Source organism: Temnothorax nylanderi, unplaced genomic scaffold, assembly GCF_030848795.1.
Source record: "Temnothorax nylanderi isolate EJ_2023f unplaced genomic scaffold, tnyl_v1.0 TNYL_tig0154_pilon, whole genome shotgun sequence".
Taxonomy (NCBI): Eukaryota; Metazoa; Arthropoda; class Insecta; order Hymenoptera; family Formicidae; genus Temnothorax; species Temnothorax nylanderi.
Window position 1 is genome coordinate 62718 of NW_027249216.1, and position 23018 is coordinate 85735.

The 23018-nt window shown below is 38.4% G+C and overlaps 2 protein-coding genes and 1 long non-coding RNA gene across 6 annotated transcripts; 2 read left to right on the forward strand and 1 right to left on the reverse strand.

The window, feature by feature from the left end:
* Rsg7 (regulator of G-protein signaling 7) lies at nt 1-6399 on the forward strand. Of its 2 annotated transcripts, XM_071715141.1 has the most exons (12): nt 41-981; nt 1955-2186; nt 2350-2446; nt 2654-2704; nt 2803-2958; nt 3258-3481; nt 3649-3875; nt 4143-4256; nt 4378-4503; nt 4663-4849; nt 5142-5234; nt 5333-6399. In XM_071715141.1, the coding sequence occupies exons 2-12, from the start codon at nt 1962-1964 to the stop codon at nt 5396-5398; spliced, it is 1566 nt and encodes a 521-aa protein (XP_071571242.1). In that variant the 5' UTR covers nt 41-981; nt 1955-1961; the 3' UTR covers nt 5399-6399. The 2 variants fall into 2 exon arrangements, with proteins under 2 accessions (XP_071571243.1, XP_071571242.1); XM_071715142.1 differs by lacking the exons at nt 5142-5234; nt 5333-6399 and having other exon boundaries at nt 1-981; nt 4634-4821.
* On the reverse strand, nt 6209-22943 carry LOC139777592 (monocarboxylate transporter 12). Of its 3 annotated transcripts, XM_071715139.1 has the most exons (7): nt 22692-22943; nt 20125-20441; nt 19021-19900; nt 11253-11512; nt 10837-10963; nt 10202-10381; nt 6209-9194 (listed from the first exon to the last, which is right to left on the reverse strand). In XM_071715139.1, the coding sequence occupies exons 3-7, from the start codon at nt 19047-19049 to the stop codon at nt 7850-7852; spliced, it is 1941 nt and encodes a 646-aa protein (XP_071571240.1). In that variant the 5' UTR covers nt 19050-19900; nt 20125-20441; nt 22692-22943; the 3' UTR covers nt 6209-7849. The 3 variants fall into 3 exon arrangements, with proteins under 3 accessions (XP_071571240.1, XP_071571241.1, XP_071571239.1); XM_071715140.1 differs by having other exon boundaries at nt 20202-22943; XM_071715138.1 differs by having other exon boundaries at nt 20125-22943.
* LOC139777595 (uncharacterized) lies at nt 8290-11089 on the forward strand. The gene is made up of 2 exons (XR_011719393.1): nt 8290-8419; nt 9034-11089. It is a non-coding gene; the product is annotated as an uncharacterized lncRNA (long non-coding RNA).
* Nucleotides 22944-23018: the final 75 nt, after the last annotated feature.

The window sequence follows — 23018 nt, forward strand, 5'->3', positions numbered from 1 at the left end:
TGCACTACATATGTATATTACAATACGTTTTCAAACCGATTTATTCATCTACAGTCTACATTATTGGTTGTTAAAATACGAATCTCTCCAAGTAGAAATTGAAAATCGAGACGTATGTGCGCTTTCAGCGCGACATTACGATTCGGCGCGCGGGGCGCAGCCGCGTCTCGTTTTATCGACTGGTTATTCCCGGCTCGCCGCTCAACTGTACGGGATTTCGATTCTCACCCTGGCACAAGACCAAAACGGCACTCGAAACCTGCGCACTTGCAGCCTCGGCATGAGGATAGTCAATCTAATGTGCGCCCTTAGGAAACACAAACCGCTGCGTAGATCATGAAAGGGGCGCGCGCGCGCACTTTTACCCCCCTACTATCTTGACCTGTTCCTCGCACGGGTCAACACGCGAACTACCGTTGGTGAGGTGCGATTATATCGTAAATTGCTCTTTCTCTCTCTCTCTCTCTCTCTCTCTCTCTCTCTCTCTCTCTCTCTCTCTCTCTCTGTCTCTGTCTCTCTTTGTGTCGTTATCCGGGATGTGAAAGTCGATGATTAGTGCGAGCCCGAAGCGTCCGCTCCTCTACCAAGTGTCGAGAGATATGAATTTGGAGTACGTTCGCTCAGATTCGTTCGGGAGGCTCCTCGATCGGTCTTGGATGCAAATATGATGCTCGTTCATCGTTATTTTCCAACGAGGGTGCTCCGTGTTGTGTGACGCACAGTGAAAGGGTTGCCGTCGCCGTCGCGACGCCCGCGTACATCCCCGATAGGCGGATGCTGCAAACTCGATGTACTCTCGTTGATCGTCGTCGTTCTCCGAGCAAAAAGATCGAAAATTTTTTTAAGAAATATCACATGAATTTACGGTGTTTATACGAATATGACGAGGGATGATGACGCGTCGATAAATCTCGTGCTAGGCAGTACGTGAATTTCGCGCGATTTAAGAACAGCTTGGCGGATCGAGGTGTTACAATTCAGGTAGGTTTTCCAGCTAAATATAAAAAAAGCAGTATATCGATCTCGGATATTTCTTTTAATACGATATATTATTATTAGATTTAAGAAAATATTTCTGTCAATAATATTTTCATTTCTTAATAACTACAATTTATATTAAAGCATATCGGTATTATTATTTGTAGCGAAACGGTGCGAGAATTCGTGCGTGATTTGCTCTCGTTATTTAATCTCTTCGCGTTTCTATTCGGCATCGAGATTGACGTGTTGGGTGACAATATCTTACCGATATCCTCTTCGCAATCACCCTCCCATCGCCGAGTATCCGGCGATAGGGAAGAGGGGGCGGGACGGGGGGAGGGGGGTTGGCTGTGAAATAGGCCGTAGCGATAGATGTTGTCTCATGTGCCAATCTCGGATGATACCGTTTTATATCTCAAGAACTCTATCTGTCCTTTGATATTCTCTCGTTGGGAAAAAAAAATCTACTGGAAATTGGAAGTATCCATGTGTGAAAAAACGGTCCGTCAGGTCTGCCGCGGACAAACATTTTATATCGTAATTAGATAATTGGTCGCTGGGATCGATGTCGTGGAAACTTTGCTCACGCGAGAAAAATTGCGCAAGAATATATTAAGATATCTCGAGGCCTTTCTGCAATATCGTGTGTTCGTTCGACAAACGGTATCGCGCTAAATTTCATATATCATTAATCTGAAAAAAATTAACGCTAGGTCCAGCGTAAAATAAAAGATTTGAGAGTTAATTTTAAAATCTTAGTTTTTTTTCGAAGCTGGATTTTTTACCGATCTTCAAGCGTGATCGAACAAATTTAATTACTTGTAAAACTCTTTCCGTCATAAAACTTAATTCAATCTTATTACATCGCGATTACGATCTTTAGTTATTCAGATTTATTCTATCCGTTCTATTTATCGCAACGCCCTTAACGTGTTAACGTTGTACAAAAAGAATCGTTGTGTTTTTTACGTAGAGTGGATATGGTAACTATGAACTCCGAAAAATCGGCTTGCCGCCGAAAACCAATAGAGAAAAGTAGCAGCAGTAGCAGCAGCAAGAAGGCGCCCGAGCATGTTGAAGATGTGGATAAAAGAAATGAGGACGATCGTGCGAACGATTCCCCGGATTTGTCCCCCAATACCCCCACGTACAACGTCACTGCCTCTTGCGCCGAAGACACCCCTAATTACCTTGTCTACAAAAAGGTATTATCGCGAATAAAAACGAAGGGTTTAATATTAGAATACCTGTTCGACTTAAGTGCAATTTAAATTAATTTCAACTGTTTTTCTTTTAATTTTTTTTTCAAGCCAAACGACATTGCTTTCGTTATTTTACATAAAATAATATTACTGTATTACTTTTTAGATGGAGTCGATTGTGGAAAAGATGTTGGACGAATTCACCGGTGTGCCCGTAAAAACAGTTAAGACCTTCATGACGAAGACGCCGTCTGTTTTTACAGGTAAAGGCGGAGATACTTGTGTTTTAACGTCATAAGCACGATCTTTTATTGTCAATTTAAAGTTAAACTTAAAAAGAAATGTACGGAAAATGGAATTTTCTTATGCAAGCCTCTCTGAGGGCATAAATTTAGGCCGAGTATTATTAGCGACCTTAAACGAAGATTTAACGAATAAAATAATTATATATAATTTATATATAATTCCAGGTGCAGATCTTATGGCATGGATGATGAAGGGTATGGATATCGATGATCAAGGTAGAAGATCTATTTTCTTAATTTAAATTAATTCTTAGATCCTATCCGTGATTAATATATGAATCTGAAACGTGTAATATATTGGTATGTTAATTCAGAGGCTCTTCACGTGGCTCATCTTATGGCATCCCATGGTTATTTTTTTCCTATCGACGACCACTGCCTTACCGTAAAGAGCGACAACACATTCTACAGGTTTCAAACACCGTATTTTTGGCCATCGAATTGTTGGGAACCTGAGAACACTGATTACGGTAAATATTAATAATATAATTGGATAATATTAATAAAAATATTAATATTATCATTAGTGTAATTTAATTTGTCACTTGTATCGTGGATGCAAATGATTCAATTAGCAATATATTTAATAATTATAAAAATTATTCTTGTTTGCCAATCTTGCTAAAAAGTAATTGATCAAGAAGAAACGTAGCATTACTTATTATCAATTTTAGCGATTTATATCAAACTTTGTATACATATACGTGTCATATTTTCGTAACTGTATCATGATATACCCGTTGGTGCGTTACTACGTTAAATGTTACAGCTGTCTATTTATGCAAAAGGACGATGCAGAATAAAACGCGATTGGAATTGGCGGATTACGAGGCGGAGAATCTGGCTCGATTGCAAAAGATGTTTTCGCGAAAATGGGAATTTATTTTTATGCAGGCAGAAGCGCAAAGCAAAGTTGACAAGAAAAGAGATAAATTAGAAAGAAAAGTCTTGGATAGCCAAGAAAGAGCCTTCTGGGATGTACATCGGCCAATGGTAAATTCTTATTACGTTAGAATAATAGATAAAAATAAAGAACATTTACATATATGTTTTCTCATTGATAAAATATCGGGACAAGAATTTTTGCGTTATAAATAAGGAAAAGTGAGAGGAAGATTTTTATTAGAGAAATATCGGTTGTCAATTAAATTACATTTCAGCCCGGATGCGTAAACACGACGGAGCTGGATATTAAGAAAGCTTGTCGTAGTTATAAACCTGTCGTACAACCAAGTAAGCATTTGCAACTGGGCGTCGCGGGTGGCAAAATATCGCCGTCTGCAGAAACGAGTGCGACCACATCGATAGAATTTTTGCAGAAGGAGATCGAAACTCTGAAAGACAGACTGCACAAGCCCGTCATCAAGGTCTCGAAAGTAGCCGAAGCGTATGTCAATAGAGTTATCTGTTTTAGCAAAATAAACCAAGGGATATTATATATTTGGGAACATTATTGTATTAACATTTGTTAAAGTCAATCGAGATTTAACTTGGTTAAATATTTCCATGTATAAAATAGCGAAAGTAAAATGTGTGTCCGTTCCAGATTTTGTTCCATGTCGTTCGATGATATAATATTACAATTTATTTAAGCTTCGCTAAATGTGTATATTATATGCGTTTATAGGCTAATCGATATTTGTGATATTTTTAGTTTGATTGGGTACTTTGAACAATACATGGAGTACGATCCCTTTTTCACCCTACCCGAGCTCACAAATCCATGGATATCCGACAGCCCGGAAATGTGGGAGCAGGAGAAATTAGCGTAAGTATCATTGTTATAATAAAGAGAAAAAATTTTTCGCATTAGTTGTGGTAAATTTCATCCAGACGTTATGTGTTATCTATATGTTTTTCCACGCATATTTATATTTACGGATACGTAGGAAAGAAATACCTATGAGAAGAGTAAAGAGGTGGGCGTTCAGTCTTCAAGAACTCTTACAAGATCCCGTTGGTAGAGAACAATTTATACGCTTTTTAGATAAGGAATTTAGCGGCGAAAATCTCAAGTACGTATAACAACTCTCGCGTAAGTTTTTCTTTTTCTTCAGCTATAAACGTTACTATTTCATACTCGTGTATTTACACTTTTATATACTATCTATCTACACACGTAATACGATGTTGAATTTACATCAGGGAGACGAGATCATTTATGATATGTGCAGATTTTGGGAAACCGTTCAGGAATTGAAAACTTTACCGCAGAAAGACGTCCAGATGAAAGTCGAAGAGATATGGCGTGAATTTTTGGACACGGATGCCAGTTGTCCCATCAATGTCGATTCTCGGTCTTACGAGGTTACCAAAAAAAGTCTCGAAAACCCAGACCGATGGTGCTTCGACGTTGCTGCGGTATAAATTTAAGTTATTAATTATTTGATTAGATATATCATATAGAATAGAGGAATAAAACAATAAAACCAATTAAAAATAAAAATTTAGAAAAGTTATTAAACTTTATTTATTTTTTGTATTAAAGATAAGAAATAGAAAACTACTTGAAACAGATCGTTCAAAAGGAGTATTAAACAAGATTAACGATCCGTTTCTTGTGAATTGATTTATATTATTATACAAAGTCAAATATATGATGTCTAAACAATATATTTTATATTTTAACTTTCTCTATATTGTTATTTTCCAGGCGCATGTATATCATCTAATGAAAAGTGACAGCTACTCGAGATATTTACGCTCGGAAATGTACAAGGACTTTCTCAATGGATCCAAAAAAAAGGTAATTCCTCTTCGTGAGATCGTTGCGATAATTTGAAATGTGTCATTATTATTTGAATCATATGATTAACAAGAGCTACTGTGTTCTTAACATTTCAGACTTCCGTAAAAGGCATTCGCTCTATCGTTTCATTCACAGGACGAAGAGACACAGCAACTTCGTAACCTGCCACTTTCTAGCACTTATAATAATCTTACATCTCTACTTGCTACTCCGCTTTTTCTTTTGTTTCCGTCAAAAACTGCACAAAACTGACAAGAGAACTTTGAATTTTAAGAGATATTTTCTATTTGACTTTTTCTTACATTACCGACACATCTGTAAGTAATTGAATATTTTATATCGGTTATTATATACAACAACTAAGATTGCTTAAAATCTTATCGAGGAATCGTACGCTTTTCAAATCTATTATAGGTAACATATAAAAGATTGATTACAAATCAATTATTACATTCGTCCAATATTTCGTATCTATTATTTATGACATTTATCTAATTATCAGAAATTTTTAATTGTAACTTTTTCATTATTTTTATTTAAAGTATAATTATCTAAATATTCGAAATCTAAAAATTTGGAAAAAGATAACGCGCTATCAAACTTTTGCTAACAAAAAATCATTTCAAAAATTTTAAAAATTCAGCCGCAAAAATATATTAGAGATCTTATTTTCATTATACATATATCCACGTAGGTATACACTTATTTTGTTAGGATTTAATACTGCGGCATACTTTTTGGATAATCTAGTAAGTAGAAATAAATGCGTGTAAATAACGCGTTTTCTTAATCCGCGAAATGCATTAGATATATCAAATTAATTGTAATAGCGGAATTGAACTGATGAGGAATTAGGGGAATGTTAGAATAATACAAACTGTATGACATAAATTAATTGTACAAGCGATACAGTCGAGAATTATGTATCTTCAACAAATGAAAGCAAGAGAATTGAGCAAAAGACACGCACAGATATGTACAGAAATATATTTTGCATATAGTAAATAATCTCAACATTGCCCAAATTTTAAAAAGATTACGAAAAATGTCATTCAACATATCCTTCTTTTTCGTTATATTCGCATACACAAAACTTGTGTCAGAAAACTCGTAGAATTAAGTTAAAAACCTAAAGCTACAATAAAATCGGATAAAAAAGGTATTTATTATTTACTTAATTCAAAAAAAATATTTCTTTATCTTCTATTTCCCTGCGTATTACGGCACCGACATCTTCTATATTGTCTATGAAAATAATAAAAGAGTCTTCTGAAATTACTTTCAATTACCTTATCTTTTCAGTTTAGATAAAAAACATTAATCGAAAGAGAGAGAGAGAGAAGAAAAAGAGAAACGTTGATTCAAAGACATAAGGAATATTCAGAACTGTTAAACTTATTTCTAATGGTTACGTTATGGTCCTCATGATCTAACTATACTTAGTTATATTATATTATTACGTATTTCCGACTATTCAACATTTAGCATAATCGAATATTCATTGCCGTTATATGATTTAATAACTAAATGTCTCTGACTGAATGTGATTCGAACTACTAAAAACTTTCCTGATCACTTTGGCACAAAGTCGTCTAACGGAACTCCTGTAATACGCGTACATGTATGTTCTTATATCTACGTCATCTTCTAACGTTTTAGGTATTTTTATTAGATGTGACATAAGTTTATAGATATTTCTCAATGATACTATTTTGTTACTGGCAGTAAAAATTATTTTTAACAATTAAACTTATGTTAATAGGCTACGGAATCAAGCAGCTTGATAATAGCTTGATGTGTGCACGTTCCAGAAAAGCTCGTAAAAACAAGATAAATGCTGTAAAAATATTAATATCGTATTGATGGAAAAATATTTTCTACAAAATATTCATTTTTCAGGATGGTATAAAATTTATTACTAATATACATAATATATATCTATTCTGTCAACGAATATTTGCGAATAGATATTCCTTTCATCTTAAACAACAATTTATCGATCGACATTTCGGTAAAGTAGAAAATTGTTCTGTCCTTAATGACAGCTATTCAGTTTATACAAGCCTTCGTTACATGACGATTTATGTAGCAATCTTTAAAGGAGGGTCCACATTATCGAGCAGAACCGCGAGCCGAACTTCGCCACGAACCGAAATTATCGAGCCGACAAAGATTGGCTCGATAATGTGGACGCATGATCGGTTCGCGGCGAAGTTCGGCTCGCGGTTCTGCTCGATAATGTGGACCCTCCTTTATGTAGCAATAATGGCACGAATCGTGAAAAATACTAAATACCTGCTGCGCAGATATAACTATAATATATGCACGGTCGTGCTGGATTTGTGGATACAAAGCTCAATATATTTCAGATCTAATATTAAATAAATTTTACGAGCTTTCCCAGATTTCCTTTCTAGAGCACAAATATCGTAAGAAACATAAGTGTCAAATTCGCCTAGAAATATACAACGACTCAAGTGTTCGTTGTTTCATGTTTAAAAGTGTCTAAGAATGTTGTTGAATCCCCAACAATTTAATTGTCGCGATTGTAATACGTAAAGTCTTTTGCAGAACGCTCATTTAAATCGATTCGTTGATTGTCTGCGCGAATCCTATATCGCTTCTATATCCTTTTTATTATTTCTGTTGATTAGCGGCACCACCGCCCAGAGCGCGGTGCCCAAAATCAGGATGATTCCGAAGGCCAAGAAGATCGGCTTGTACGACAGCACGTTCTCGAAGATGACCCCGCAAACGGGCGGTCCGACGAGCTGCAACACGCCGTTAACGAACAACGAGATCCCATAGGACGAGCTGAGCTTCTCCGGTCCCAGCATATCCGCGAGGATGACCGTCGTGATGCCGATGTACATGCCTGATGACAGGCCGAAGAGGGCGCAGAAGAACGATAGCATGGTGTAGCTGGTAGCCATCGGTAACAGAGCCAGGGCGATCCCGCTGGTGCCGAGTCCGCCCACGAAGTAATAATACTTGGGCATAAAATCGATGTCAGATAAGGACGCGCCGCTGATCCTGCCGACCAGATCCAACGCCGAAACTATGGACAGCAGGAGGGCCGACGAGTTTTTGTCGAAGCCCTCAGCGATCGCGTAGGACGGCAGGAGAATCATAAAGTTCGTGTTGCTGATGGCCGACGTGGAGTTGGAGATGAGAATCACCAGGTAAATGGGATCCCTCAGCACGCTCAGGTCGAAGAAGGGCATCTTCTCGAGCTTGCTATCGCATTTCTTCGGTGTCTTTGTCGAGCTCCGTCTCGGTTCCTCGACGCACACCCTGCTATCTTCCTTTCGGTTTTCCTCGACTTTCGAGGAGTTCAATTGCGACCTACCATCCTTCTCGGCAACAGCACTGTCTCGCTGCGATAAATTCTGGGTATCGCCATTCGGACGATCGCCATCTTCCTCGGCAAGACGCGGAGTCGTCATGCAAAACTCATTCAGAGTATTCTCTCGCGGAATTTCTTCCTGTATATGCGAATCCTCGTCCTTAACAGCGTTGTACCGTAATCCTACGATCGTATCATTCTCCTTGTAATCCAATTTCCTCTTAGGCCCACTGGATGCCTTCTCCGTGGTTGACTCTAGCACCACGTTGTGCAAAAGATTCGAGAACTTGCGTATTGGTTCGTCATTGAATTTTGCGTCCTCTCCCATTTTTTCAATCGATTCCCATTTCTCGCCGACAGGCTCTTCGAGGGTCGGCGCGTTGTGTAAAAGATCCGAAAACTTGCGTATTGGTTCGTCGTCGAATTTTGCGTTCTCTCTTATTTTTTCAGTCGTCTCCCATTTTCCACCGATAGGCTCGTCGAGGGTCAGCGCTTCGTTATCGACTCCCTCGTCCAGGGGCACAATTTTCATGTGCTGCTCGACCGGATGATATAGGAGGGCGCAGACCAGCGTGTTCAGCGTGATCGCGCCCATGATGAGGACAGCTCCTCTGGAATGTGACAATGAAACCTGATTTAAGTAAGGTATGCATCCAGCTTTGTTTTTAAGGGGCGAGAAGGAAATGGTTTTCAGATAAAACTTCAACTTGGACCTGGGCTTGTTGTATTTCCGTTACTATTGTTATTTGTTTTTAGACTAAATTTTATCAAAGTTTTATATTTATTTGTTCGACGATATTAACTAGGAAGGTATTGTAATTGCGATTTTTCAAACGATTTGGTAATTAAAAAACTGTTTTATATCGTTGACATAAGACGGTATTAACCAGAGACTATCGTAAGTACGATTTTTCAAAAGAATTAATAATTAAAACGTTTTATATCGTTGACGTAAATATATCTACAGTACAGCTGTACTAGTATGGATTGATTTTCTCTCTAACTGAACGCATAGGAAACTGGAGGAATTAGAATTTCCGAATTGACGAGGCTTCATTGTTCGACGTCTGCGGGACCTTTCTTGGGACGAAGATTTCGACGAGTAAGTTTGCGAAAGGTTTTGTGCCATGTGGCTTCCCAAGCCGCTTCGGAGTGCGCTTCTACTTTCCGATCCCTCGAAAGCAGTTGGGACTACTGTATAAAGTCTTTTGCGGAAGCGCTCTCGGTAGAATAGATATCTTGTTCTCGAAACAGGAGCCGAAAGGAACATCTGAATAATTCACATTCAGTTTTTCTAATAATTGCTCCTCCATGTTCTCTTAAGTAGACATTATCAGAGAAAAAGGAAGTGCCAAATCAACACTGATATACTTGTATATGTATATGCAAGAATATATAATCTTGAAATGAGAAAAACTTGCTTGAATACAGTCATTTATATAGTTAAACGAAGTTTTATATATGGTTCAATCAAGAAAAAAATATTGAAATAAAAAGGTGAAATTCTTATAAGAGAAAGATTATATATTCTTGCGTATATACAAGTATATACAAGTATATCAGTGTTAATTTAACACTTCTTTTTTTTCTGTGTATATGACTTTTTTTAGTAAATTACCTGTATCCAAAGCAGTCCAAGAGATATTGCAGTAACGGTGGTAGCACTATAGTGCCGATCGCGCTACCAGAAATGCACAGACCGTTCGCTACCCCTCGTAGTCTCTCGAAGTATTGCGTAACGATGTAAACCGTCGGTGGAAATGACAATCCAGCGCCGATCCCGACCATAAGACCATAACTACGCATTAAAAAAACTATTATTTATAAATATTAAAAGTATAAAAATTTTTGAGAAATGCCAGAAAATGTTAATTTTTTATTCTTTATACATGCAAGAATTATAACGTCAAAATGTCATCAAAAAAGTCATTTTGACGTAAAATGACGACAAATAACGTCAGCTTGCTACCTGGGATGTTTCGTGTAGCATTTTAATGTATTACGTGTACACTAAATATTTCACAGAACAGATTTTAATTCAGTTGGAAGAAGTAATATACGTAAATCAAAGACTTGAATAAAATACGTAAATCAAGGAGACCTTTCGTCTTAAATGCTTCAACAACCGGCTTTATTACACAACATTTTGGCACCGTTTCGTCATAGTAGTTATTAAAATCAGAGTTGTTAACAACTGTGTTTGCTTATTCACTTGCGACGCTTCTCGAACGTCAATCGATAAAGAAACTGTACCTGACGTAAAGATAAGTAACTGAATTAGCGAAGTAGCTCAGCATCATCCCGCTGGCTGCAAAAGTACCGCCGATGAGAGTCACCGTTTTATACGAGTACTTGGTCGACAGGATACTAGATAAAGGACCTGCAAAATATTTCATATTATATTTTTAGGATATATGCATCGCATTTTATTTACTTTACAAATGTATCAATGTGTATTGAAAGCGAAATTTCGTTCGTAAAGTAATAAAGCAAAGTATCCTGTATATCTAATTAGAAACAAAACTTATTATAATATCATACATAGTTTAATTTACATCTAAATCTATGAATATGTCACAAATAAAACGCGAGATGTGTTCTCGGAAAATTCAGGCAATTTTCAAATTTAAAATCAAAGTAAAATATTATTTTAAAGAGTATTGCTTTACCTAACGAGCTGTACAGAAAGTAGCATAACGCCGGCATCCAGGAGGCCGCCGTGGAGGAGGCTTTGAAAACATGCAGAAACTCGACGAAGAGCACGCCGAAGGACTTGACGGTGCCAGGGATGAGAAAGTTGACGACGAGGGCGGAGAACAGGACCACCCAGCCCCATCCCCCGTCCGGCGGGATCATCTTCGTCCTTCGCGTCTTCCTCCTCGTCGACATGGTTTTTCCTATCGCGGCGCGAGTCCCGTGCGATTCTCGACTGCAAAACCGTTCAAAAGGGGGACGTCGTTACGCGTGGATTATAATAGACACTTTCTGCCTTCCGTCGCCGCGCGAAGGTAAAGAGAAAGATTATTATCGCTGTTAAAGGACAGATCAGCCTGGAGCGCCGTCCTTGGCGCGATTACGCTCTTTCATAACAGCGCGATAGAGGAATCGGCAGTGTTCGATGAAATCATCGACGTTTCGCGAGACTGCGGATTATCCTATTGTATTCCGCGGCGTCGCAAAACTTTCGCGTCCTCGAAGATCTACGCGTATATCTCTATAGCTTCCCAGACAACACGCATGTCTAAAAGACGTCTTTAAAAGACGTTACCAAAAATTAAAATTTTCAAGACGTCTCTTAGACATCGAATCTTTAAGACATTATAATGTTGTCTTGGTTTCCTCCTATAGTTCGTCATAAGATTACCATAAAATCTGAAATTCGCCGCGTTGTTTGCCGCAGGCTCTTCCCGATGGTTCGTCATAAGATTATTACCGTAAAATCTAAAATTCGCCGTGTTGTTTGCGCGGTGCGAACCAGCGGCGGAGAGAATGACGCGTTTCCTTTTTTATAATTGTCCGCTTATTGGCCGCACGCTTTCCCAGAAGGATTTTCTTTTCACACTTGGCCGCGCGCGACGGCTTCGCGCGTTCACCTGCGCGCACGCATGGAATATATACGATTTTCATTGGAACACGCGTTCATTGGAACCGTCACGTGTAATACGTGTCCCGGTTACCATTCACGATCGCGCACGCGAACGCCCGGGGAAAAATTCCCGCCTGTGTGTACCAACGCGCGCGACGAGCTCGGAATAATCAATCCCTCCATTTGCTCCTAAACGTAAAGGGAATATGGTTGAAAAAAAGAGACTGAAGAAAAGCCATTTTAATCGCGTGGAAGAGAACAGAAAATACGTTACACATCGGAGACCCACGTATGCAGGAAGATTATAGGATGAAAGTCGCTAAACAAGACTCTCGTAACTCTCTGCTGTCGTATCCTTCTATTTTGGTAGAAAGCACGCGTCAGGCATCACGAGATCTTGGAATTAAGCTGCGGTTTAAAGGACATGTTAAAAGATATCGGTGAAAAATCGTAACGAGTTTAGGCTCGACAAAGGACGATGAGTAAAGTAACCTTTGACCGAGGCGATGGAACCTTTCTTACGAATTGTTTTCTTATATTTTTTGACGTGCTGAATCATTATCAAACTTTTAATTATATTTCAAACTGATGAGAAAATAGCAAAAATTGCATGCAAAGTAGCAAATTTGTAAAAATCGGAACAAAAACTCAAGAATATATAACATTTTCTTACCCTTATGTTCTCCTCCTACTATCTCTCGTACCCCACCTCCTTTATTCTAATTTGACACATCACCCATTCTAACATAAAAGAGAAAAAAAAACCAGCTCACTCTATCACCCAACCTAACTCAACCCTGGTGGAAAAATGTCTTAGAATTGTTCGTAAGTCTCAATTCTTACAAATATTCTGAGAAAATGTGAGAAATTTTTTCACCAAGGTTTAAATGCGATTTTCGCTATTTTTCTATCAGATCAGCTTGAAATAAACGTTTGATAATGATTCAGCACATGAAAAAATATAAGAAAACATGCATAAGGTTTCATCGGTCAAAATCTGGTTACTTTCCCCATCGTCCTTTGTTTTATCTTTCGAGCCTTACTCCCAAAGTAAGATATGATACTTTTATCGCTCGTTCCTAAAAATGTAAATCCGTGCTCCCCAATGATGTTAAACATAATGGCTGATTCTCATTGCTTTCCTTTTATTGGTTTCAATCGAGGAATAAAAGTTGCAATGATTTTGCGACCGTTTAACACATTTCGATGCTTTCGATATCAAATCAATCGCGTATTTGGCTAAAAGTCTTGAGCATTCGAAATTATCTTTAATCAGGTGTTGAGATATTATTATCCATAATTAAAAAAGCAAACGGGCTATATTTTTATTATTGCCAATTTTATTATAAACTTCCTCCTCGGAAAATTTTGAACAAACGGAACTATCTTCGATATCACGTGTCGAGATATTAATTCATTCGGAGTTAAAGAGTTGCAAAAGAGTTAAATACTCATCATCTCCTTTGCATTATGAATTATTAGGCGGATCTAACTGTCATCCTTCTGGGAAGCGTTAGTTACGGTGTTTAACGTGTCGGTACGAAGGCGAACATATGATAAACGGTAAAAATAAAATACTTAGTGTACTCACGCTACACGTACGTACGTACGCGTGTGTCTCGTCTCGATCCGCGTCTTTGTGTTATTAATTAGCATATATCTCGGCGAGCGCGTTACGTTCTATCGTCCAACGTCGCATTCGAGTTCCTGACGGATACTCTGCGTGTTACGCGGCTATCGCGTGGCGGGCAACCATTAATTTGAAAAATTACGACTATTATCTGGCTTTTAGATTTGAACTTTTCATCACGTTTCTCTGCCCCCTAATTTAGCTGAGAATTAGCCGGAAGCGTAGTGGAAGTTTGACAATTTAATCGATATGACTAACCGGAATCCAGCGAAAAGGACAACGTAATAATAGATATCCAGTTAGCCAAATCTGAAAAGAGCATATTTTGTCAAGCGTCCGTAAGAAGTTTCCTTGACAAAGTGACGACAGATTTGATGCAAAATCCGCTAATTAAATAGATATTTACAAAACGACAGAAATGTAATATTACTTATTCATAAAATGACAGGCAGAACCGCAAGTTGATCCGACAGCAAACAGACGGCAAAAACCGAGCAAGAACATGCATGGTGCAACACGACGGTAAATTGGCAGCAAATACTGAGACTTGCCATTACGTAGCTTATTCAGTATACTTAAGGTAATACTTAAAGGTATTTAAAGGTATTTAAAATGACGCATCAAATTATCGAGTTATGTAACGGCAACAAACGGTTTGCTCGATATTCACTACCAATTTGCGGTTACATTGTGCCGCGCATATTCTTGTTTGATTTTTACCGTCTGTTTGCTGTTAGATTATGCTTTTGCAAGCAATTATTGCACTTATTTTATGAACAGTAAGTTTTGCAAGCCTAACAAGGACACAGCTGTGGCATCGGTTTTAACGCAAAATTCTAATTTTTGCTGGCGTATTGTTATCATTTTACGTAAAGGGTATATAACGTAGACTTTGTGGTAAACATATTTGCCGGGCATTTAACGATGATCTAATAAATGTCTGTCTGCAGCGTAATGCAAAAATAAAGATGCATGGCAGTCTATAAGTTTTGATGGACTCAAACGTTTTGAATGAAAATATTATTTCTTCCACAAGCGTCCCTTTCAAGATTTAATACAAAGAAAAACGAACGCGCTTTGCATCACGAAACGTCGCGCAGCTTCTATAACTTTGTAACTCGTTCTTTAAAACGTTATTAATTAAAAATGCACAGGTAAGGCATTGAAAGTATAAATTAATTCTCCGGTTCTCTGATTCTCAAGGTAATGTGAATCTCGCTGATTGACGTCTCGAGGATCATCCGCGTTTGCATATTTGCGTCTTCTTCGTTTCGAGGCGAGCGACGGTGCCAGTGGTAGTAAACCGCGCAACGGTGAGAAAAGTCCCGTAATCGGCCACGCGGCTGCACACCGCGCTACAAGTAGGCACATCGCTCGCGAGGAAGTACCACGCCTGGGTACTATGAATGATTCCATTTACTACGGATGCGTAAAACGCTCGGACACGCTGCTCGCGAACGCGCCGCCGATCGCCCGCCGCGCCGTTCGCCAGTCGGTGCGAGACGCGTGGTACGATCGACCTCGCGAAATCTCACGTTAATAACGTTTCAAAAAATGCCGCTCACGTGTTACACAGTAACGAGCTATAAAAAGTTTCGTAATACGCGTGCGATCTCCGGATATTTAACCAAAAAGAGAGAGAAAGAAAAATCTTTACGAAAAAGATCATACTTTCATTAAAATGTTTAATAATATTTTAAAACTTTCGAAGTCACACGGTATCCTTATGTTAACGTCGCATGCTAGTGATTCACGTTTTACGTAATTCCATTTCAATCAAATCGCTTCCGAATGATAAATATATATATTTCTACGTGAAACTTTTGCCAGACTTTTCTCCTCTTCGACTTCTTTCTTGCCGAGTTAAAATTCTCCAGATTTTTGGCAGCGTTTTCGTAAATGACGACAGTGGGGGAAGAAACCGTCTGATCAAACGTAAGAGAGGTCGGGAATCTTCAAAGAAACGTGCTCTATTTGCGTAAGACAAACGTGGAAGGAGGACACTTCGAATATTTTTTAAATAAACAAAAATATTGGCCTTCCTCTCTGGATCTACGGATTAATGTGTTTATAGTAATCGAAGATGAACAATTGCGTAATTCTGACAGAATTATGCCGAACATTTTCCAGAACATATGTTGCCAAGTGAATAAATAACCGGTTCTATTAATACATTCTTAAGGCCGAAAGTTTGAATGTGAATGTATCATTACGCGCTAAAGGTTAATGTCGCTATTGAAGCCGAAAACCTAACGATCGAAGAATCTCATGGTTTTCCAGTCGATAGATATAACAGTTCTATGCTTATCAAGCCAATTATGATACCTTCTCACTCTTGCTTTTTGATGTAGAAAAGAGGAGATTGAACGCTAAATATAGAAGACATGTAATTATTTTCTCGATTGCTACGTCTGGCAAAATTCTTCATACATTTTCAAAATTGTTATATTTTAATTAAATATTGATCAAATATTAGCAACCTTATATGATTTGCTCAAATTTGAAGCTAAAATCCTATATGACTTCAATTATGGAGGCTGTTTAAAATTTTATCAAATATGTTGCCACTCTGCGTCACTAAACGTTAAATTATATACTTAATAAGCATCAATAATAATCTCGCAATCGATGAAACTCATCTCGCGAACGTTTGAGTGATTGGAAATGTTTCGTAAATAAAAAATAATGTAGAATAATACTATAGAGATTAGTTTGCATGGGGAAATTACTTTTATTTTTGTAAAATAATATTTTTTTAATAAGTGAAACAGGAGAAAAATATTTTTTAATAAAATGCTATAAAGTTATATTAATATAATTAGCAAAGAGATCATAGGATACATTACATTCAGATATATTTTAGCAAAGTTTATGCAGTAAGATCAATTATTGTATATACAATTCCGATGCATTATATACGCTCGATTCATTGCATGACTAACATTCTAAGAAAAGTTATGTTTTCTTTATGAATCGTTACAAGGAAGATATCATTTAAATTAATCGGCTGTCTATTTTGTAATAAACACAGCGACTATTAGCTGGCAAAGCAACGCAAGAAATTCTCAAGATACTTCATATCGTATAACTCAACATTCATTCAGGAACAAGCCAGCAATGGCGCCGCGCCGCGCCGCGGCGTAAGCGGTGGAGATTTATGTCTCATTAAATAATTTTATGTTCAAATTTTACTCGATTTATTTGATATCGAGCTTCACGGGTCGTGCGACCAAACGTCGAGTCGCGCCGCGTGTTTACGCCTATATTATACTTATTAATTTAAGGCGTTCTGTCGCCATAGTCATGCGCGAGATAGCGTGGGCAACTCGTATCTCGGCAGTAACAAACGGCACGCTCGTTAACGTTCAAACGCCTTGAAGCATTACGGTGAATTAATATCCGTAAACAGAATCCGAAAGGAAAAACACGTTCCATTACGAGGGTAACGGGTGGACGTTAATATACGCGCACGCACACGCGTGAGGAGACGCCGAAGCGTTAACCGGTAATCATCCCTTATTGAAGGATTAATCACACGTTCCGTGTTTCCTCCCGCGGTACGTGCGCTTCGTTATTGGCAAATAAGATTTTCCGACCGCTTGCGTTTCTTTCTTTTTTTTTTTTTTTGGAAGCTAAATGCCAGAGAACCTAGTTGAATCACAAATACATTCTGTACATGTGTATTACATGGTTAAAACGACATGTGTGGAATCGCGATTCTAAGTGACGCGTGTTATTGCTTTTGGCAAAGTTGTTGCTTTTGTAAAAGATGTGCACTACATTCTAGTCTTTGCTAGCGTGTTAAATCAAGCTGTTAATTATAATTATGACATCAAGCCGATTTTATTGGGTTCACTCTCGCTCTTGTTCCCTCTCGCATTTCTCTTCCATTCTTCATAATTGTCGCAATCTTGTGATTAAAGTCTACTTTGCTTTATAAAAAGCGAGATAAAACTTTATTTATTTCTTATTTTAATTGAATTTATCTCCTTTTTTTATTTCGATTAAATAAAACAGCGAGACCTCTGCACCTGTAAACTATAGGCCTGTTCGTTTTCGCTGCACTTATGAACTAGTGCGATAAGTTAGAATGAAACAAATATATTTTCTTTCATTCTAACTTATTGCCGTACTAATTCAGAAGTATATAGCGAAAAATAACAGGCTTTATCATAACTACGTAAAATATGCAGCAATTTCGTCTATTAGTTGGAAAAATTTGTGTATTTTTCCACGCACGCAGTTGATGGAAATACAATGACACGCCGACGACAAACGATATCGTGCATAAAATGTGACAGATGCATTTGCGAACAACGACATATGTTTCCGTCTAATTCTAAATCAAGCATATATAAGATCGCATGACGTGAAACACGCGATACACAAGGTTACCACTCTAATAGAATTGGCCAACAAATCTAATATATATTTCTTGAATAAAACTCGAACTTTTCTTTCTGCAGTTTGAACCTGAGACCTACCAAAAAGTTTTATCATTTCGTAAATTGATTTTGAAATGCTCGCAATGTCTTTTTGCGATGTTTATATTGCGATAAGCTTTGTATAGCATTATAATGTACTTAACTCAAAATATACTTGAATATGTATGCTTGAGTGGATTTAAATAAAACCCCTAATGATCAGTACGTCTGATTATTAATCAAGCAAGTCTCAGTACCTACATTTAAAAATATAAGAAAAACAGGTTTTGAAACTAAATAACACATAATTAATCGCAAATATAATGTAAATCATTTGCATGACAATGAGAAGGTTTAAGAACAGCAAAATGATAATGACGTCTCTAATTTTTAGATTCTTAAATTTTGACTAATAACTAATAAAAATTTCAAATTGATCTTAAATTCCATGCGAGTTATAAATTAGGAATCTAAGGCCTAGTTTACACCGATCACTTGATACGCGTATTAAATAGTAAATAACTAGTAAATTAGTTTGATTATTGGCTGATGAGCTCAAATATACTATTTGATACGCGTATATCAAGAGATCGGTGTAAACTAGGCCTACATCAGCGAAAAGAGCTCAATTAAGGGTTCATCAAATTCAATATGTATCAGCGACTTAAAGGTACGAGAATATGGAGTTATCCATTATAAAAGACAAGTCGAGTCTAAATTAAAGTCATAGATTTATTATTGAGCATTATTAGCCCAACCAATTCATCCGAAAGCAATTATAATAATCGCGCACTGACCTGGTAGACATTTCCTCTGGTTTCGACATCTCTTCTTCTCACCGCTAGCGGTGGTGGAGGGAGGATGGAGGTGGCGGTGGCTCAGTCACCCGCGGAGAACTATTCTCTCTCTCTCTCTCTCTTTCTCTCTCTCTTTCGCTCTCTTCACACACACTCTCTCTTTTACTCTGGTAGGAGGGCAACGGGAAGCAGGATGCTCATCGGACGTTTGCTATCATCCTGTGTCTTGGACTAGACTGCACACTGGCACCGGAGAACCCGTTCCACTCCCTCTTCTTTTTTCCTCAGCTCTCCTCGAACCGGCGCAGGAACACCCGAAGGTTGCCCTCAACTTTTATCGTACCAAAACGGTCACCATGCCGCGCCATTATAAGACCGGTGTGCACCACCGATGTGCACGTTACGGTGTGCACGTAAGGATTGTTTTCTGCGAGTTAGCTGGCAGGCTGGCAGGCTGGCAGGCTGGCTGGCTGGCTGGCTGGCTAGCTGACCGGCTGGCTGGGCGACTGGTCGGCGATACCGACTTTACTGGTGAGCCACCACACGGAGGTGCTCTCGGTACACCGCGGCGAGACTACAAGGTGGAGACAGGTCGAATAGCGTGATCCAGCGCACGATCACCGAGAGGGTGGGAGATTTCTTCCACCGCGTACACAACCACCGCTTGCTCCGGCTCCCACTATCGCGGGCTCCCGTCGATGCGGCGCGGCGCGCCGCGACTCCCAAAGATGACTTAGGCACCGCAAACATCTCGCGCACGTCATGAAATGCCAAGAATACACTTGCCGAGACGTAGACCTTCAAGGATTTTCAAGGACGCCACGTGGTCCACGAAGATAAATCGATGAACTTCGATGGTCTTTCAACTAAAATCCTATCCCTGTTGCGATGAGGAACAGAAAGAAATAATCGTACATAATAATCCTTGTAAATATAAAGCTCGTTATACAATTGTTATATTAATTTATGTTAGTTGACAAGATAATTAACGGACATTGCAAGAGAACAAGAATTTAAAGATTTTGATGTCGCAAAAGTTCATTACATTTGTCTCCTTTAAATCTTAGCAATATTAACGGTATTTTATCAAAATGCTGTATATACCGAGCTGGAATATAAAATTTTGCCGCTCTTGTTCCACCTCCAAAAACGAATCCCCATTCTTCCTTTTAGACAACGACCTTTTTCCTCCGCTCCTGTGCATGCTCCTTGGTGCCTCTCCTCCTGCTTTCCTCCTTGCTCGGCGAGTCTGGCTCTCGGGATCGTCATTCTGCAGGTTCGCATCATTAGTTTTTATTTTGCGACGGTACCGTGTGCTATTTTTATCCCGCGGTACTCCTCCTCCTTTCTTCCTCTTCTTCATCATCATTATCGTCTTCTTCTTCTTCGTCCTTCTTCACCCGTCCTCGAAGACTACCTGCCTGCACGCACGTATTATTATTATACGGAACTTAAGTCCAAGGAACCCAGAGCGGGACAGAGCGGGGGTCCATTCCCCGAGATTCCCCGATCGAAAAGTTCAAAGAACTTAATTCGGCGCCGCGGCGTCGTTAGTTTTACGCCCGCCACTTATAGATACTGATCTGAATGTAACTCACTATTTTTCTCAATATCCACCGGGATATCAGTTTTTGTTCTTAATTTAGATTAGAAAGCAAACGAAAAAATTATTATCATTAATTAAATAATAATAATAATATAAAATATTGTTATTATTAAAATTATTATTAATAAAGATAGCCAGTTAGGTCGAATAAAAAATCTTTATCATTAATTAATTACTGACGAGGTAAAAGTTCTGATTTGGTTTAAAAAAAAACAGAATATTCCAATCGCGGTATTACTTACATGAAAAAAAATAAATAAAACAAAGGAGAATAGTTGTTTCTCTTCCCGTTGGAACGAGCGAGGAACCGAGAGATGAAACTGAACCGTTTATAATTTCAACAGCCAGCGTTTCCCCGATTCTCTCTCGGTGACGATCGAATCCAATCGAATCGACACCGCGACGGCGCACCGCGCGGAGGGGTATTCTCGCGCGCGCTTCACTCGCTTTGCCGTTTGTTTTTTTCTTCTTTCGCGATAGCGCGGCATACCTTTCACTACCTTCGCAGCCTTCCACGATTATTAGCATAATGTTTTCCGTCGTACTTGCGTTGCTTTTCGCCGAGTACAGATCGTACTACGGATCTCGACATATGACGCGGCGTCGCGTCGCCGCAACCCAACGTGCTCACGCCTAGGCAAAAGCACTAACTCGAGAACTGGTTTTACCTCGCGGGAATACTCGAGCCGGGGCGGACAAAGGAGGCGGCATTGATTGCCGACGATTATACGGTAAAGGTTCGCGCTGCTTTTCTCCCTTTTATTTTCTTCTCTTTTTTTTTTTTTCGAGAAAAGGAAACGATTTATATCTCGAACGTGTCGTATCTCCGCGACGTGACATCGGCCGCTCGTCTGAACGAACAACATCGCTATATTTGCAATTTCGTCACTTCCTGTGTACGGAAAAGTATAGTCTTTTAAATGAATACGGCTAAACTTAGGATGTCGAAACGGCGATCCCCTAAAGCGGACGATTATATTTTCCATCTCTCTGGCGCGCGTTAATGGATTCTACAGAAAAATATACCGTTATGGCGACCTTGCTACTAATGGTCGTCGTTAAATAAGGGAATTATCGTATATCCGCCGTATCTTGAAATAAAAAAAAAAAGAAGCGTGTGTAGCAATAATAGTTTCCTATATATCCTATAATTTCTTATGATCCGTTTAAAGTCCAAGGGAATCCGCAAAGCAATCCGGTATATAATAACATATGAGACGGGATATACTTATAAGTTCTCGCGACACGAAATACTATACAAAGATGAAAAATCTGGACTTAATCGAAAGTGAAATTAAAATTCTAAAAGATTCCAATGGAAAATTTCGACGGAATAATTACAAAAGGTCCAAATATACACTAAAAAATTTTTCTTTATTTCAGTAAATAGAGTTACGAGTACTCACAGTTAATTGTGTGCAAACTAATATTTACTAAAATGCAGAAAATTTTTTTATCAGTATAATTTTAGCATAATTATTATTCTAATTATTGCAATATAATTTGCTGTATACTGCGGTACGGTATGATGAAAAAATTGCGATATTCATAGTTGCATTAGCACCCAGCGTGACTGGAAGTAATCGCGCGTCGTCAATATTAGCGCGGTCTGGTCAAGAATAGCACCGGTGGGAATCCCGTCTGACCACCTTGCCCCCCACGATCGGTCAACGTCTAAATTAGGGTGAATGTGCCGTTGTAGATGCGTTACATTGTCGTTATTCGGTTATCGATTGGCCATATCGTGACACGGCCGCCGTTAATTATTGTCATACTTTATTATGCGACCCACGTAATAACGTTAAATTAAACATCGTAAGCAAAACGAGATTTTACTCCGAATACTGAAAAAAAATTGCATTATTTGCTACACAATTTATAGTTGGAAATGTGGAAAATTCTTAGAATTTTAAATACTGCAACTCCTTGCCAATCATATTCTTTTATATATTTTATCAATGTTTGAGACACTCGATTTTCCACATAAAAAATTTTTGAATTTTAAATTCTCAAAATTGTAATTCTTGGAAATTGGGAAAATTGTTAAAATTTTAGATAACGTAACCTCATCCTTGCTGATCATGTTCTCCTGATTGTCGTTTTTCGAGAAGTTCGATTTTTGCGATTAAAAATTCTTCCAAATTTCCCGAGGCAGAGAGAAACCTGAGAGTGGCCACGCCGGCGATTTAGCTTTGCTTCACTTTTGCTCGAGACCGTTTTACTCGACTGCTTAGGTGCTTAGAACGCCACTCGCACCATTTTCTGTTCTTGCCGCTTAAATCAAATTAGCGACATCTGCTAGTAAATCTATGAAAAGTTAGATGATTGATGTATTTATTTTCTTTTAAGTAATCTGCTGTTGATAAATTGTTTCCAAATCTCATCTTCGTAT

What these genes read in the sequence shown, in the direction of transcription:
- Rsg7 (XM_071715141.1), top strand. Translation starts at nt 1,962, where the DNA reads ATGGTAACTATGAACTCCGAAAAATCGGCTTGCCGCCGAAAACCAATA. An exon ending in GTCTCGAAAGTAGCCGAAGC is followed by an intron (nt 3,876 to 4,142) that starts GTATGTCAATAG and finishes TGATATTTTTAG; the next exon opens with TTTGATTGGGTACTTTGAAC. An exon ending in GGTGCTTCGACGTTGCTGCG is followed by an intron (nt 4,850 to 5,141) that starts GTATAAATTTAA and finishes GTTATTTTCCAG; the next exon opens with GCGCATGTATATCATCTAAT.
- LOC139777592 (XM_071715139.1), bottom strand. Translation starts at nt 19,049, where the DNA reads ATGTCGAAACCAGAGGAAATGTCTACCAG. An exon ending in CCAGAGGAAATGTCTACCAG is followed by an intron (nt 11,513 to 19,020) that starts GTCAGTGCGCGA and finishes ACGGTTTTGCAG; the next exon opens with TCGAGAATCGCACGGGACTC. An exon ending in CTTTCTGTACAGCTCGTTAG is followed by an intron (nt 10,964 to 11,252) that starts GTAAAGCAATAC and finishes AATATTTTGCAG; the next exon opens with GTCCTTTATCTAGTATCCTG.